The sequence below is a fragment of the Pseudopodoces humilis genome, chromosome 7 (assembly GCF_049639895.1).
Source record: "Pseudopodoces humilis isolate 2021_Gansu_Grassland_sample_001 chromosome 7, ASM4963989v1, whole genome shotgun sequence".
Classification (NCBI taxonomy): Eukaryota; Metazoa; Chordata; class Aves; order Passeriformes; family Paridae; genus Pseudopodoces; species Pseudopodoces humilis.
Genome location: NC_142206.1, coordinates 40,397,273 through 40,415,714, shown reverse-complemented (window position 1 = coordinate 40,415,714; position 18,442 = coordinate 40,397,273). Strand labels below are relative to the sequence as shown.

General features: G+C 41.0%; 1 protein-coding gene across 8 annotated transcripts in view; it reads right to left on the bottom strand.

The window, feature by feature from the left end:
• Positions 1-18,442, bottom strand: part of TTLL5 (tubulin tyrosine ligase like 5) — a 126,287-nt gene that overhangs the window by 95,566 nt on the left and 12,279 nt on the right. For all 8 annotated transcript variants that reach the window (XM_014249818.2, XM_088058183.1, XM_014249819.2 and 5 more), the window contains 3 exons: positions 7,620-7,721; positions 7,407-7,498; positions 5,231-5,338 (listed from right to left, as the gene is read on the bottom strand). In XM_014249818.2, the coding sequence (XP_014105293.2) occupies positions 5,231-5,338; positions 7,407-7,498; positions 7,620-7,721 (302 nt within the window). The remainder of the gene's footprint in view (positions 1-5,230; positions 5,339-7,406; positions 7,499-7,619; positions 7,722-18,442) is intronic.

The following is an 18,442-nucleotide window of genomic DNA, read 5'->3' as shown; positions in this document are numbered from 1 at the left end:
TGTTCTCAATAAAAGCGTTCAAAAGTGGATTAATTTCAAGGTACATACATAGAGAGTAACTTAAGTTGGAAGGAATCCATACGGATGACTGAGTCCAACTCCTCCTCACATGACTACCTCAGACTAAACCATATGACGTAAGGAATCATCCAGACAGTCCTTGAATTCGGACAGGATTTGTACTGGGCTCACTTCCCTGGGGAGCCTGTTCCAATGACTGATTAACCACCCACCCCGTGAAGAATCGTTTCCTAACATCCCACCTGAACTCCTGATGCAGCCTCATTCCGCTTCCTTGTGTCCTATCACTGGTCACCAGAGAGAAGTGATCAGTACATCCCCATCCACTGCTCTCCTTGAGGTAGTTGTAGACTGCACTAAGGTCACTCCTCAGCCCCCTCCAGGATCAACATGCCAAGCAATCTCAGCTTCTCCTCATCACTCTTGCCCTCAAGACCTTTCACCAACTTGGTTGTTCTCCTTCCAGATAAACCGCTTCTTGCTTTGATGAAGTAAAGACTACAGCTGAGCTTAGCTCATCATCTATACCAAAATCAGATTCAGAATAATCCTTCAGCTCTGAAGGCAGTAAAGTTAATAAGGCCACCTTCAAGGCTAACATTAAAGAATGGGAGTCTTGGTGCAAATTGGGCTGCCTTTATAATCCTAATCTTACTGAGTAAATAAATTATCACCCACAAGGTATAAACTTGTTCATCCAGTGTGTGATACCAGAGTAAGCAAAGAGTTAATATCTGAGTAACCACTTTAGGTAATCACTTAACTTCCATTACAACACTGAGAACGTAAGAGTAGATATACAGATACTTAGTCCTCAACAAACTCAAGTGCCCAAATTAACAAAATATAATACTAGGTAGACCAAAATAAAAGCTATCTGACTCTATAGATGGATACATGAGGTGAAGGATAGAGAGCGTTTCCCAACCTCATTAGCCCAAGTTCTTCTGATTTCAAGCTCTTACACTCTGAGAACCTCAGCCCCAAGAAAGCCATGAGACAAAATAACCTAGTGTTCCCCACTTTCATGTCATCTATCTGGTGAAGACCCTAATGCCACCACAAGAACCAGTGGCAGCAGAAGACAGAATGCGAAGCCAGAGTTGATTCTGACTTTTGTAACACAAGTCCATTGATGATAAATTGACAGTGCTGGTCATTTCTTAAGTCTTCCAAAATCAGCCATAAAAGCTTTTTAGGTCTTCCCCAGCCTTCTGAGAAAGAAAACTGGTGCTAGCAAGCTGAGAACAACTTCCTAAAGAAACAGAAAGTTTCTCCAGCAACAGGGATCTTGAATCTTTCAACCAAGCTCTGGGTACTAAATCATCAGTATCACATAGGCACCATTTAGAGCAATGAAGTGACAAGTAAGAAAAATGGTGCAGGGATAGACCCCCTGTTCCTATAGAAGCTATAACTAAAGACCTATTCCTTCAACTCATCCCTTCAGGCTCAGCTGACAGTTTAGTTAAATTTGAAGATATAGTTACATTACAAAATTTACCTTGCCCATGAGATCATCAAAACACCTGTCTTGAAGGGTACAGACCTCCTGAATCTGCATGTAGCCAGATGATTCTATGGATGACCTTTTTCAGATTCCAATGGCATCTTTACATACTGGCTTCAAAGCAAAGATTGACAGTAAGGCTATAAAAATAGAATGGATTAAGCTTTGCAAAAAAAAAGGTAATGGTAACAGGAAATCCCTGTTTAGCTTTTCTGTAACATGTCATGTAAGAAAACATAAAAACATAAGAAATATATATGGTATATGTATGGCTGACTTAAGTGACTAAGCATGGACCTGCCTCACATCAAGTGTATACAGAAAATCCTTAAGAATCTCAAACTCTTAGTGCCCTGCAAAAGTCATAATGGATCAGGTCAGCACCATTCAAAACTACAAAAGGCTTCCCCCAAATAGGTCAACTGCCACCACTAAGGAAGTTAAATGTTCATGAAGAACAGCAACATAGGCAGTTGAGAAACTGGTGATTCGGCACAAATGAAGACTTTTTACAGCATTTAGCTCCAGGTTAGCACCACTCAAGTCATACAATAGTTTATTGTTTACTTTTATCTCAACATAGATGTGATTAGAAGCAAAAGCCTGACCAATTCAGCCTTAGGACACAGAAACAGCTAAATAAGAAACTCATTGCTTTGGTGGGATCAGTATGCCCATAACCCTATCCTGGCCTGCTTTCTTGATTGCAGACAAGCTCAACAGTGTCACAGCTGGGTTTACTAGAACGTGAATGAAACAAGAGGACTTCAGTCTGTTGCTTCTTTAGGCTCACATTTCAGTGAGTGCAGAAAATGGTGCTATACTGGCTGTGGGCAAAAATATGTGCTGCACCCAGCTGCCTTCATTTCATACCCTATTAAACCATCCCACAGGGAGATTTTCCATTCTGCCTGAAAGCAGGCCTTACTGCCTTTTCTAGCCTACCCAGAAGTGCTTACTTCAGGAGGAAGAAAGACGCAGTCTATAATCAGCTTGGGCATATGCAGCCCTACTGTACCTCCTGTTCCCACAATGAGATGTCACATCCCTAAAAAAGTGCAAAATCTGTCTTTCTCTTAAAGAAGGCTCCAGAGGTAACCATCCACTCAGTTGGTGACCAGCTTCAGGACAGTGCAGTGATTTGGAAGCCAGCAACATGCTCTCCTCTGGAGTTGCTTACTAGTTAAAATAATTGTTATTAGGAACTTAATTTTACATAAGGAATTATTAGTTAATCATAAAGAACAAAACAGAGGTCTTGGATTACACTTTGTTAATAACAGTGCATGAACAAGGCAACAAAATCATGCAGTACTTGCAGTGCTTTTGTGATGCACTTCAGAGGAACAAAACTGGGAATCCCAAGTCCTTTGAAAACTGATTATTACTAGAATGCAGTAAATAGCTCACATTACATGGCCAAAGTGGAACTCACTACACTCTTTACACAAACTGTCACCAGCACTATTTTTTGACATTACAAAAAGAACCATCCTGAGCTACCACTCTCACTTTCTGGGCAAGCACTGGCAGCAGGAATCAGCCTGTCTCACTAGTGTTATCTTAGAAAATGAAGAAGCCATGAATAAATTGTCTTAATTTAAATCTAGAAAACAAGTGTATTACATATAAAAAACACTTACTTGTGAAAGAACTGAAGGACCACAGCAGTATTAAACTATTAGAGAAATAAAGTGGGCAACCTCATCTGGACAAATAAGTACTCATGATTTCATTTTTAAGAAGTAAATGACAATTGTACAGGAGTTCTATTCCCTATTACAACATTACAAACTGTAGAGTAAAAAACAAATCAGCTGTATTTTTTTAGAAGTTTTTCAAACAATACCCAATCTCTGCATCTGAATTTCAAATAAAGGTTTCTAAAGTCTGAGATACTTTTCACATCTTAGGACACACACTCAGTTTCATTGTTCACAGCTCAGAATGAAAAAAAAAGAATAAAAAAATAAAAACACCAACCAAAAAAAACCCCAAAAACCTAGCTCTTGTGAGATTCTACATGCTGCCTTAAAATCTTCATTCCTAGTTTTCTCCTTCATGCTAACAGCTATGAGCTGAACCATTATGAATGCTTCCAGATAGAAAAATTGAGTATTTACAACAAAGTTAAAAGCTGTACAACCAAAAAGTGTCAGAACAAGACACAGAGATGACAAATTAACCATACAGCATGATGGAAGTTCAAATCCTTGAGACAAGGACCACCACTAAACTGTGGGGGAAGGTGGCAGAAAGTACTGAGCTCTGGAAATGCCTAAGTCTCCCTAGGGAAGCAGTATGGCTCCTACTTAAGCTCTCTTTCCTGGGAAGCTCTTAATTTATGTTTACACTGAAATAAACGGAACAAAACAGTTTATTTGTGGGGGAGCATCTGAGAGGGTGGTTAGTACAGCCCTGGGGATGCAGCAGGAAGTGGGATAACCTCAGAGCCAGGCCCAGCAGAAAGTACATGAGGAACATTAGTTTCCACATATACAGCTCTAGAGACACAACTAAGGAAGGAAAAGGGAGAAGCCAAAAAAAGAGGCAGCTGAAGTGGTTTTTGAAAAAAGTGCCTTTTTTTCAGCTAGCCAATACAGTGCCATTTCACTGAGACTATTAACTAACTCATAAATCCCTATGTATGACCAGGTCCTTCAACTTTGAACCAAGGCATCAGAGTCAGTCAGGAGAAATTATGGTGGAAGAGGTGGCTAGTTTTGGGAGTTAACTGAACAACATATTAGTCATGGTTCCTTGATTCCTGTCTTATTACCCCCAAATATCCAAAGATGCATTTATGCTGGAGTATTGAAAGCTGCAGAATTGTCAATATCTAAGTGCAACTCAAGGACCACATAAAAGGATGTGACCTGTCACAGCTGGTTCAAATATAAGTTCCAATACCTAAACACAGGATAGCCGAAGCCCAAGCCTTTGGCCTTTGGTTTAAGCCCTGACTGAGACTTTATCTTCCTGCATGCATCCACATGAGTGAAGGACGGCTAGGAGCAGGAGGAGGCCTCTTTAGGGAAGGTTGGGAAGCAGCCACTGGAAAGTGGGAGAAGGCACACTGCGGTACCAGCCGCTGCTTTCTGGAGCCCGTCCCAGCATGTGCTGGCAGTGAGCTCCCCAGAGCTTTGCCAGCAGCACATAGCTGCGCGCAGCTCCTGCCAGGAACGGCCTCGGACACCCCCACGCGGCGCTCTCGCACCAGCACAGATCATCGCCGCCGCTCCAGGCACTGCTGCACACGGCTTCTCCCCATCCTCACACGCACTAGGAAAATGCAAAACTACATTGCTAGATGGCTCAAGAGAAAACAGCAAATGCTCTAAAAATGTGTTTAATCACTCACTTCTTTGCAAGGGCACTAGTAAATCACCAACTTTCCAGCACTTCCCTAAGTTCATTTTCAAGTCCCTTTTCATCATCCTAATTTAATTTCTTGCACGAAACTCTAATCAATGGTACTGACACATGGTGAACTAAGATTCCATGCTCCCTTCCCTCACCAAGGCCTGTGCTGAGGAAAAAAGAAACAAATGCTGAGGAAAAAAGAAACAAATCAAAACAACCAAAATAGTATCCAGCTTCCTTGCACTAGGGTATGCACATTTCTCTCCAGCATGACAAAGCTGGAGGCTTCAAACAGTGGTCAACAGGCAAGCAACAAAGATGTCCCCAGTGTCTTACCAAAGCAGCTGCCACGATGTGAAAGAAAACTTTTACAGGCTGAGGCAATGGACAGCTCAGCAGAAACTAAAGTCTTGATAATCAGGTCCTCCACGCTGGCCATCAGTGCTGCAAGGAGGGGAGGGTGGGGGGGAAAAGGAAAAAAGTAGATTGTGGAGTAAGACATAATATTCAGAAAGGCACAAGAATATGCACATGTCTATACACCTTTGTGAATCAAAGCACATGAGACCCTATGCATGACAAAGCAATGATGCTTGGAAATCCATGCAAGCCCAAGAATATAGAGACATGCATAAGTATCCTAGTGCAAAAGTACTCACAAATGAGAAAGTGAGAATGGTAAATGTGAGTATATATGTACAGTGCAGGTAAGCAGAAACATATGGCAAACACATCAGCACAAGTCAGCTGGAGTCTGACCACTGCCCACTCAGAGTATTAGGATTAAAAAAAAGAGTTAAACAAGAGTGGGTTAGTGAGAAGCCCTCAAACTACAGAGAATAAGCCATACCACCGTGATATAAAAATTTTTCTTGTGAACTTTTATGAGATAACTATTCTGTGACACTGCACCTTCCTCTAAAGCAGCTGTTCCTGTACCAAAATCCGTAAATCTTTTCAAAATTTTATGACTGGTGACAGTTCCCAGTCATGCTGACCTACAGATAACCCAAAGTAAGCTCTCCCCACTCTCCAGCTCCTGAATGAGCCTGTGAACAGAGCTCAGGAACAGGAGTCTGAGCAGACAGAAGAAGCAAAAGGCAAGAAAAGATGCACATTAGACATAGACCTGGATTCTACACTGGACTTGGGATGAGTCATGCAATAGAGAGGATAGCACACTGGTTTTGTTTTCAAGGACAAGCAATAGAAAATTGAGAGAAGGGAGAAATGAACAAATACTGGAGTCATAGTCTCAGAAGTTAGTTAAAGATGAAAGGACAGCCTTCCCCACCCCTCAAAGGGAGCACTAGCAAATCCACACAGACATCTGGCAATCCCTGCTTCAAAGTGTATCTTCTAGAAAACACTTGACTAGAGAGTTTACTTTAGGTCTACAATTACTATTTCTCATGCTCAGATGATGGCATGCAGGGACCTGAACAATTACAGAAAGAGCATGCAAGCAAATTCAGATGTGAACTTCTGTACCAGAAAACAACTAAGTGAAACCAACACAGCATGGAAACATCCCAGCACACATAAACAAACCAGAGAACAAAAACCCTGCCAGCCCAGACAAGGCCAGCACTTTTCAGCCAGCATTCTGCCTCCCTATGACCAGAACCAGATGCATCAGAGAAAGGTGCAAGAAGTCTTGTAATGGATAGTTCAAGAAATCTGCTTGCATTGCTCAGTAGTTTATTTAATTATTTAGAGTGTATATTTTATACTTGAGGTTGGGGTGAGGCATGGAAATATATCAATATTAATAAATATGCATTCACAGCTTGCTGAACACATATGATACAAGGTATTGGACAGCCATGAATGCACATGATGGAAAAACAGTCTACTTCCATCTGAAAGCCAGATTCAAACCCCTTTCTCCAGCATTTGAGTATTCCTTGGCAACATCTGCAATATGGGCCATAGCTGCTATCAGTAATTTTACTGATGTCTCAGTATCACATGTAAATTATCCCTTAAAGGATATACCCGGATTCTGCTCTGCAGATGGAGTTACTCCCAGCAGACCTGGCAAAGGTGTGGAAGAGGGAGCTACTTTATATGAAACACAGACTAAATGAAAACACTCAGCAAAAACCTGAGCCATGGAAAGATGACACCACATCCAAGAGTCATTCAAACTGGCACAGTTGTCCAGAGGTTGGTCACTCATCAGACTGAACAGGTCATGGGAGCAGTAGAGGGAGGGAAGCTTTTAGAAGGAATGGAATGACCTTAAGAAACGGGAAATGTAGGTAAAATATTAAGAAACACACCCCGAGAAAGTCCCAGAATACTAGTTGCAAAAAGGAAGGGGTTAGGCCTTATCTCTGGGGATAGGGAATAAAATGCACAGCTCTAGTAAATAATGAACAATGCTTCCCTCCACCCTGCTCTGGTGCTAAATGGAACTCACTGGGGCTCTTCCTTGACTTCTTAGAATTCACACTAGTGAGATGATCAAGATCCAACAAAGAAATAAAAGAACAAGATTTTTACTGACCTGCAGTATCTCTCCCCTCTTGTTTTAAGTACCTCAGCATTGCACTCATGCTCCACTTGTTTCCATAATCCTCTACTTCAGGATCATCACAGCTAAAAATAAATGAAAGAGGGAGGCTGACACCACTGGCCTACCTCTGTGGATCAACATTAGACCAATTTAGGTAAACTGACCCAACCTCTAAAGAATGAGTTCCATTTTCCATCCAAGTACCTGACATAATCTCCACTCTTCTTGTTGACACTGTAGTTGGTCAGATGCATGAACTGGTTTTTGATGTTCTTGGATGCCTGGTCATACCTCACTGTTGCAAATCTGTAAAGAGGAATAAAAATTCACAGTATTTCTTGAACAAGGGGCATTCTTGCCAGATACAGCAAGTATGCCACTACAAATCACAGACTACCACACAGACCACTCAACAGCAACACCTAGGGAGAGAATGCATGTAAATAAGACTTCATCAAATGCAAAATACAGTTTATCCTCAAAGGACACATCAGGCAAAAAATAATGTAATAGAATGTGAATATAATGTAATAGAATAGTTGCAGCTGGAAAGGACCTACAATAGTAATCTAGCCCAACTGCAATCATTTTCTTACATTACATGTAATCCCGCTTCAATACATATTTTAGGCCTCAGACTTTGGAGAAAAATAAATTTTAAAAAACGAAGGGCAGAATCCAGAGCATCTGGTAGGTAGAATGACCAGTATGAGGCACTGATAATCACCATAGCTCGTAACAGCAAGCACGTCCCAGTTCAAAAAACCCCCCAAACAACAACAAAAAATCAACAAGAGAAAAAACACTTTCACTCTGACAATCATCCTGAGAGAACAAGAGCTTAAAGTGTCAATGTCTCAAAAGAGATAAGGGGAGTAAGAAAAAGTAAGGGGAGTCAAACACATGCTATCCAAAGAAGCCCCAGCAAGAGGAAAAGTATGTACCAAGGAGAGCAGGATTAGCTGCATAAAAAGTAAGTATGGGGGACACCTCAATGCAAGAAAAAGGAGACAGGATTCAGGAAAAATGGAAGAGGGAGAGAAAGTTGGATGATCTGCTTATGCAATGAAATAATATTCAGAAAATAATGCCTCTGCAATTTTTTTCATTAATAGTCATCTCTCTTCATCCTTCCCCAATTATTTCCCATAGTTCAGAAGAAGCTGAACTATACAAAGACAGCTATCAAGTTACACAAAAAAATAAAGTAAAAACACAATCCTTCATTTAGAAAGAACTGCCAAAAAAACAAAGACATTAATTCTCAGTTAAAACGACACCACTACTGCCCTCCCTTGGTAGCCATTTTGAGAAATACCTGTTGCCTTAAGAACTATACCAGCAAATCTAGGTAAATGCTTAAACGTATCCTTAAATACACATGTGGAAACAGGAGGAAAAAACCCAAACAACCCATGATATAAGTAATTTTAAGTGGCAAGGTTAAAAGAGTGAAAAATATTTTGCACTATATTTTTCTCAGCTTTAACTTCATATGAAGTCAGAGCAGCTGGCAACAAAAGTATTTGGAAGTTTGGATCCCCTTTCCACATATTTCCACAGCTTAAACTATTTGAATTTCTTTTCAGTTTAACTGTAAGTTTCCTGGATTTAGCACTTCTATTTTGAAAAGAATGACAAAAGCCCTGTCATATATTTTGTTCTTATTTATGATTTCATCATCTCCATCTTAACAATCATTTACTGGAAGCATACTAAAAGTATTTGTTGCAATATACTTTCAGCCAGATCCTGGAAGATACTGAGCACAATCAGAGAGCCATTTCAAGTCCTCCTAGGTACTTCCAAGCAGAGGGCAATTAGGTTCATCATGCTTCTCAGCTTATGCTTTCAATTTTTCATCCTCAAATATGAGAATAGGAACCCCTGGCAGACACAGACAACATTCTAAACAACAATATTTCTGTACCTTCAAATGCTTGCATTAGCTTCCTTCTACAGAGGACATCCTTAATTATTAGGTGGTCTGAGCTCCATGCTCAGAATTTTATATTTCCATGGGGACTGTCTATTCAGAAGTATTTCACTGTGTTTCAGAGCTCCCAGTACCTAAGCTTTCTCTTTTACTAGGATGCTATCATCTTGAAGGACATCATGGGCAACTTCAGCAATGCATCATAAACTTCCAGAACATTTAATTACTCTTATCTACTATCAAAAAAGCCCAAGCTTTAAATAACATAACGCAATGCTTATTACTACATTCACCCAGAGCTGGTTTGACCAGCCTCATGCTAAGTGCAAGCCTGCAAATGGAAAATCCAAGCTATTTCTAGAGCTTCTATCAATAGCCTCTGGATGTCAGAATAGTAACAGATCAGAATACAATGCTAGCACATAGCCCACACTCCTTACACTTTTGTGTTTTGCACTTGCTTGAGACAGAAGAGTGTTACTATCTCTGAAATACCAGTCACAATCACTTTCAGTACTCTACAGTTCTACAGCTTTTCAGAGTATATTTTACTGGATCTTTCTTCCACTGTGGTAACTGTATGCTCTTCATTCACCACACTTGTCTCCAGGAAGGACAAGAGATTTGCAGGCTACAGAATGTCTTGCTTCAGCAGAAATTTACCATTATTTTAGAGATAGCAAGGTCATAGGAAAAGGCCTTACAGTAACAGTGAAAAACAGAAAAGGAATGCTTGTAAAATTTTCTAGGTGTTAACTTGAAATTAGAATTAACTCTTGAGGAATCTTATAATATTTTAGAAGATGACTTCATTTAAGGGCAATGCTCTTTTCCAATTTCATTCTGGGCCACTACTAAGAATAGAATATATGTTACTTAAAAGATAAGGGCCAAGATCCTAAAAGCAATTAAAAAAACTATATGCTAAGCAGGGACAGAAAATAAAGGGCAAGCCTCATGTTTTCCTAGTAACAGAATTACCACAAGCATATGCTGCAATATTTTGCATGAACAATTTTTCTAAACACCAAAGGCTTCATGCCCAGGTGTCTCATATTGCTATGACCCAGCCAAAGAGTGATGAAGGCACAAGTACGTGAGTCCAGATCACCATCTGCCAGGATAGGACTGTTTGTGAGCCAAAGCATTACTCGTGGATGCTGCTATGTGGGAGCCTGCAATCAGACAGGAATCCAAGAGTACTCCTAAACCAGAGGCTGGACTGTCTACACGTGGAGGCCCATCTTCAGCCAAAACAGACTATTTTATCATGGGAAATTCATCTAAACACTATCTTATGCTTACTAGTACCATCTCTTCTTACTCTGCTTCAAGGAACTGTCATTTTCCCCCACTGTGGTCTGTTCCTGTCCAAGTTCTGGACTACTCCATAGACCTTGCAATGCAGAGACCCAAAAGACTTAACAGGCATCACTGAGAAAGTGTGTGTGGGCCGAGTGGTTCAACAACTAGATCCACACTGCTTTTAATTCTTACATAGAATTTTCCTGTAGGACTTGTCAAGTGGAAAAAAAAACTAGGAAAAGGTAAAATTTTCCACTATTAGTCAGACAGGAAGGTTTTCTGCCACTTCAGTGCATTCTTCTGTCCCCACTTCATCTAAACCAGCAGTTCTTCTTATTGTTAACAATGTGAAATACTATGCAGGTAGCCAAGAAAGGAATGGATGTCTGTTCTGTATCCACCATCTAAAGAATATCAACTCTCTTTTGGCCTGAATTCAGATTTGCTTTCTCTATAACACAAGTTCTAACCACCAGTTTTCAAAGTTGAATGACTGAACTTTCTTTCACCTGCCACCTCTCCAATGTACTTGGAGAGGGTGCAGGAGCAGAAGATGCAAGAGGAATGGCCCTCTCTGACACCATTAACCTGGGTCATCTCTGAGATATGTATTACAGAGAAATAATTACACAGTTCAGAGCAGCAGGAATATAGGAAGCACCTTCCCGTGTCCTAATGTTATGTATTGCTTGCATTCACTGTTGAAAATGAACTGCAAGTGATACTAGAGATATCCACTTTCTTTAACTTGTTTACCTGGCCTTACTGCAGTCACATTCTCTCAAAGATCCTCCCCACCTAATGAATCTTGTCCTTTTAAAGTCTGAGGAAAGGGCTAAGTTAAGAAAATTAAGGACACATTCTAACACGGTATACAAGAGGTTAGATGCCAAAAGCCTCTAAGCAGAAATATTACATGAGAGCTTCTACCCCAAAACTACCGCTGGAAATAGGAAAGGTTAAACTGAGGTTGACTGTGCATTGTTCAGTTTCCACACTAACTGCTGCCTGTAATACAGCCTCCCAGGCAGAAGTATATGCAATCATATTGGGAACAGTCCCAGCAGACTCCCTCTCTCACTGCAGTTTTTCCTCCCCCAGCAGGACAGAGGAGATGCCCTTCATTTCTGAATTCAAAGCTTAGAATAGAGAAGTGATACTTGCACATTCCACTGTTCTCATACATCTGTTCATGTCTCAGCTGGTCACAGACAAGTCACACAGGTGTATTCCAGCTTGGGTGAAGGCAACAACCCATTCTCTATACCAGCAACTATGCACTACTACACAGCTCACCTTCCCCAACAGCACACTTCACTTCCCTCTAGCTGTACTTCATCTTGGATCAGAGAGGAAGAAAGAACAATCAAAAGCAAGCAGAAGGGTGGAAGTAGCAGCAGCAGGTAGCTTGGGCAGCACAAAAAGAAAATTAAGGGAAAAATCCTCACTAATTCCTTCAGACTTCAGAACTACTCTCAACCTCCAGACTAACAGTATAACATCTGGATACATCCCAACTTTCTGCTTCCCCGTCATGCTTCAGGTTCACCTTTGGTACTCAGATACTGACAGATTCCAGTCTTCCTTCCCTTTATTGTAAGAGTTCATTAAAACCCTCATAACCACACTTAAGCCTTAAGAAGGTCACCTTCTCCACAAGTGCCATGCAAGCTTTTTCCCTGCTCACCTAGCAGTCTATAAAACATGTCTGAGCTCACCCTGAAAAATCCCCAAATCTACCACACCAAACTTTGGCCCTTTACCCACATCCCTACACTGCCTTAACCCAAACAACTACCCTTTTACTGTCATAGCTTCAGGCAGGAGAGTACCCAAGGGATTGTACAACGCTCTTTGCCTTATCTTCAGCATTACTTCAGGAGATGAATTAACCACAAGGTAAAGTTTGCAAGTCATTTCAGAAACACGTAAACTGGATCATTAAATATTTACAGAAGATGTTACATGGTTTTGCATGAAACTTGACAGCTCTGGAATGCTTATTTGAGGCATCTAGTCAGAGCCTGGGAAAGGAAGAGAAGAAGGGGAAAGACTCTGGAGTGGGAAGAAGGAAAGAATAGTTAATCCCTCTTCTCTCAAATGACTTCTACAAAAAAGCACACATTATGATAGACTTTTCCATGACTGCACACAGAGTTCCTGCATAAATGTCCTGGAAATAATCAGTGTAGTGCTTTTACAACCATGCTCCTCACGTTTTATGCTAGGAGTCACTTTCCCAGCCCCTCGCTCCTCCCCATGCATTAGACTTTAGCCTCCCTGTTAGTCTATTAGCTGCCACTTTGTTTAGGGAACATAGTTCCCTTACAGTACAGGACAGAAAACAGAAGTCCAAAGACCATCACAATCCCCCTACCTCCACAATCCCCCTACCTCCAACATTAATATGTTTCGCAGCATCCACTTGATACATCAGTTAGCAATCGAGTACAAACATGAGCTAAAGCTTGTAAGGGAATTACTAAACATAAAAAAAGAGTTTTGGTGACACCTCTGTGATGGCAGTTTCTATAATCAAAGCTAAATAAAATTACTCAAACAGTTCTATGTTCAAGAACAAGATCCAGAAGCAGTTTTACCAGATGTTTGCAGGAACAGGGTGGGAAAATAAAGACTTTTTAAAATCTTTTCACAACAAATTTGCATGTTTTCAATTTATGCATTGCCATTAACAGGATTTTGAATCTTCCAAGCACAAGAAAACACCATGAGGACAACCAAGCACTGGCACAGGTTGCCCAGAGAGGTTGTGGAGTCTCCTCCCTTGGAGATATTCAAAAGCCATCTGGACACAGTCCTGGGCAACTAGACCTAGATGGCCCCACTTAAGCAGGGGGTTGGACTAGATCCCTTCCAACCACACCTACTCTGTGATTTGGTGAACCTCTCATGTTCTGTTTCTCACATTTCTCTAGCTTCTCATTGTTCAGACTGTCAGCAGCTTTAACAACTGCTTAGTAGCCTGTCTGTTAAAAGCACAACAGTCGGGTCATGTAGTTATGCACCTTGGTGATTCAGTAGTTATTCGCCTCAGTGATCTGAATCCGATTATCTTAATTAAAAAAAAGAAGCAACATAAAGCCTTCTGGCTTAATGGCCTATCCACTGGCCTGAAGCCCAGCAGGTAAATCAAGTGAATAACACTGTTCCACAGCTTCTGCACGGGACGACGTCTACTGAAGTGGCTGCAGCCCAATCCCAGGTGTCCATGCAGAAATAAATGAGTTGTACTCCCTAGGGAGAGGAGGCTGCTGGGCAGGGGTTACTGCAAGAGGGATGGGGCTGCTGCAGCTGGCTCAGCCAGCTCTGGCCTAAGCACAGCCTGTGAGCTAATGTGAATTCCTTGGCTCAAAGCAAACACCTGAATTCTTTGGAAACCACAGGAATCCAGCACAGAAATGGTGAATATCCCAGAGGAGCCAATATCAATTAGGAAGCCAGGCTACTGAAGGAAGGGTGTCACAAGGCTGAGTGGTGTGAGCTCAAGTGGCAGCACAGCAGCTAGTGGCAGGTGCTGCAAAGCCCAGAGGCCTAACCCCAGAGCAAACACTTGTGTCCCACTGGAAGGTCTCCCCAAGCTGCTGCTCCTTGGGCCTTTTGCAAGAATGTTTTGGTCTCAGCTCAGTTTTACTTCTTTTTCTCTAATCTATTTTTCAAATTCAGTGTAAATCTGAATGACAAATTCCTGATGGTCTACAACCCTTCCAGCTATTAAAGCTCAAAAACAGGGCTGTCTAAACATGGTTTAGGAGAAAAAGCAGTCTATCAAGAAGTCTCCCCAAAACAAGGAGCCATTTCATTATGAATTCCCCACACTATGTGTTGAGCCCTCATCATGCCTGCAGGCACCAAAGCAGAGAGGTCCACCAGGCTCCCTTCTGTCCCACACAGAAGGAGGGGAAGTTAGACAGGAGAGAGAACTAGCAAAACAGGCAAGGCTCACAAACAGCACAAGCTAATCCTGGCCTTGTACTCTCTTCAGCTGTACTTCAGGCACGAGTCAGGCTTGTTATTCTCTACTTACATGAATGCCCCTCCAAAAAACAGCATAATCCACCAATTCAGCAGTTGGCTCTAAATGAAGCCTTGGGACTCCCACATAACTGGGCTTGGTGAGTCACCTTCAAAAGCATGTCAAAGTTTATAATTAAGGCTGTAGTTTATTAACAATCTACCTCTTATTCAAACAATGATATAAAAGGTATGTCAATAAATATATTGCATCGCCTGTTTTGGAAATCTCAGATAAATAAAACTACCAAGATTTTTAATGTATGATCAGAAGACAGTTATACCCTGGACCACGTTTGCCATGACCTATACCTATACCAAACCTATACCTTCAATGCAAAGGTCCCAGCTACAATTCTCCAGGCTCTGATCACAGACAACCAATCTAGATTGTAACTGTCCTTTCCAGTACAAAGTTACTAAATATCTGCCAATTTAACAGATGTATGGCAGCACACTCTGTATACTTTTTTTTAATAAATACTAGAAAAGTGTTCAACACACTTTTCAATCCAACAGGAGGATCTTAAGTCACCCAGCGCTGCTTCATGTCTTACACACAAGCTTCACAGCTTCAGTTGTTTCAAGCCTGAAGTAAGAGAAAAAAATTCCCACCCCACTGCACTCCCTCCAAACAGATCACTGAGTATCTCCAAACTAATCTATTAGCTGTGTTCCTTCTAGAGGTCCACCAGGCATAAAATATGCAACAAGTTTTAACAGAGTTCAAGGGAGGCACAGCTAGAAAAGTTGTATTGTAACAAAAGACAAAAACAGAGCACTTTCACTGATACCACTCTTAATAACTCTCCAAAAGTCTGACTGTTCACTTGAGGCTCTGTCCCCTTATACAGCTTATTCTACACGGAGTGGGGTGGAAATAGCTCAACATATACTCAACATCAGTGCTTCCTAAGCTCTCCTCAGTAGTCTTTTAGAGGAAAACAGAAAAAAACCCAACAAAACAAACAAAACAAAACAAAAAAACCCACACAAAGGACAAAAAAACAAAACCAAAACAAAACAAAATCATGACACAAGCACTTTGAAGTCATTATCTTCCTAAAAAAACTGCATTAAAAAAAATAATAAAAGAGAGAGAACTTTGGCCAGGGCAAACCAAATAGTTATTTAGCACTTCCAACACAGCAGCTGAAGGCTTTGTTACACACATCTGGGTACACAGCCCTCCTACATCCTTCAAATGAAACTTGGAAAGTGAAACGGAAGGTACAAAAATGTTGGATCCACAATCTCTTACTTCTCCTTAGCTCTGAAGCCTCAAATTCCACTCTAGATCATGGCATGACAAGTCTAGCTGTGCCAGAAGAAACAAGGCCTAAGGAAATATCTAGTCAAACATCACAAATATTTGTTATACCAGGTCTGTTCGTTGTAAGATCATGGCATCTTATGGTTTCCTCATAGCACTACTTTTCTGGTAGAGACCACCAAGTTCACTGAAACAGTCAGGTTCCTCTTGGAATATGCAAAGTATAACACTAGAGAGGAACATGATCTTTCAGACAGACTAAGAAAATGGAAAAAAAAAATTAAAACACCAAGCTAGGCTCACCCTTACTACACTTCAGAGACTATCTGCCTTCAGAAAGCAAATTCACAACATGGCAGTGCACCACAAGCACAAGGTGAGATTCCAAAACCAGACTGCTTTCTTCTGCTGGTATTTTTCACTTTAGATTGCTTCTACACCACCTTTGATTACAGACTCTGACATTACCTCCCAGGTCTCTGCTAGAAATTGTTTCTACCTACTCTTAAGCAGCATGGTTGTTCTTTTTTTCTTAAGCAAAGCATTAAAAACAGCTTCTATTTTCCAAGGTTAAAACATTTTCCTCCCCCTGCAGAGCTAAACTTTTGTCCCAGCTTTAAAACAAAGCATTGCACTATATGAGGCAATACAGTGCTCTCTCCCAGCACATAACTCACACTGTAAAATGAATGGCAAAACGGCTAAATAGGAAGCCATAATCCAGTAACTCCAGGTCCTTTACCTCTCACCAACTGAGTCTGCAAATGCAGGGTATGGGGAAAACGCAAATTGCTACAACTAAAGACCACTAGTGCCATCTGGAGGCCACACAGAACAGCCCAGCTAAAGTTTTATCAGCCTCAGCTCACCTTGAGCCTCGTCCTCCAAAGAGATCTTGCCAGCACTTGCAGCATGAACATACCAGCTGCTCAGCCACAGTAGATGGGAAAAGCTTAAGGTACTGGTTGCAATAAACTTAGAGCTACCGTGTGAAAGCACTCAACTACAAGTCCTTAGCCATAGCTGACACTTCGGCTGAAACTGCTCAGTGGTCAGTTGAATTTTAGTAACAGAGCCAGAGCTACTCTCCAGAGCCCAGAGTTACCTCTCTTGGGAGAGAGACAACAACTCATAATTTAATTTCCTCTACACCTCTTCCATAGTTGCACTGGTAGAGTACTATACCACAAAGCAGCATTAAGATACCTAGTGCTACATGTAGTCTCCATATACAATCTACCTCTCACAGAAAGCTGAAGGAGGGGATGCAGTTCAAAAGAAAGGAAAACTTTAGTAAGTAATACTGTGGTGTCCTGTAGATATATGTTCCACTCGTCATGTGTGTAAACACCATGTGCACCAGATTTGATTACAGTTTAAATAAATGCAATCAAAACACACAAAACTGCTAAGGATTTCAGAACACTGAAAAGTGATTTGCAAGTATTGCTGCCAGAGGGGAACTGAGAAGATGAGCATGGAAGACTGAGAGTCCAGAATTGTTGAGACTGATGTTTCTGAATATATATCATATGCACTTCCACACTCTTACCCTCAAGCAAAATATATTACTCTACTGGCAAAAATGCACACTTATCCTCAGAGTAGAATACTTACCTTTATACAGATGAATTTTCTAGAAATTCCTTTGTTACAAGATCAGCAGAACCACCTTTAAGATATTAATGATGGTGCAAATCCTGTTTTTAAAGGCCTGCTATGTACTGCCCATTCTGAAAACATGCCGGAATTCTACACTACCTTGTTTCTCTCTTCACTTTCCATAAACATGCAATATTAGCAGCTAACAATTTAGCTGCCAGTTCCCAAGAGAAAAGTCTTGCATGACTGGCATGTTTAAGGCTCCCTTTCTAAAGTGAACACAGTTGTTTTCGTAAGCTTTCCACTTACGAAGACGAGCTTTCCCCTTTCTGCCTCCTTTTACGGAAAAAATATGTTCATGTTATCTTTGCAGGCAGAAGCACATCACAACATACCCAAAGGGCGTTCAACAATTTAATAGATATTTCTTGTGGGGTCATTATTTATGTATTCTTTGGGATCCATTATCTTCTTGGAGATACTATTATCCAAAGATAATTTGGATTCAGCACCTACCCAAGTCAGAGCCATGTCAGGCATGAACCCCAGAGATATTCCAAAAATCAGATGTGCTTGTAAGAAAGATACAGCGTTACTTAAAATAATTGCTGAAGACAGTTGTGTGGTGTTCCTTTCTCAAACATCACTACAGTTAAAACTCTGATCTGTTGGGAATTCAGAGGGGTGATTGCTTCAAATCCATTACTTACTACAGACAAACATTTTGCTAAACTTCGGGGACAAAGAAAAACAGGTATTTTTGGTAGACAAGTATTGATTCTAGGGAATCTTAGATGTCCTTTCATGACTTACATGCAAAGGAAAATTGTTATCTTGAAGGGTGAAAATAGTGAACTAGCCTAAAACCACATAGTAGAT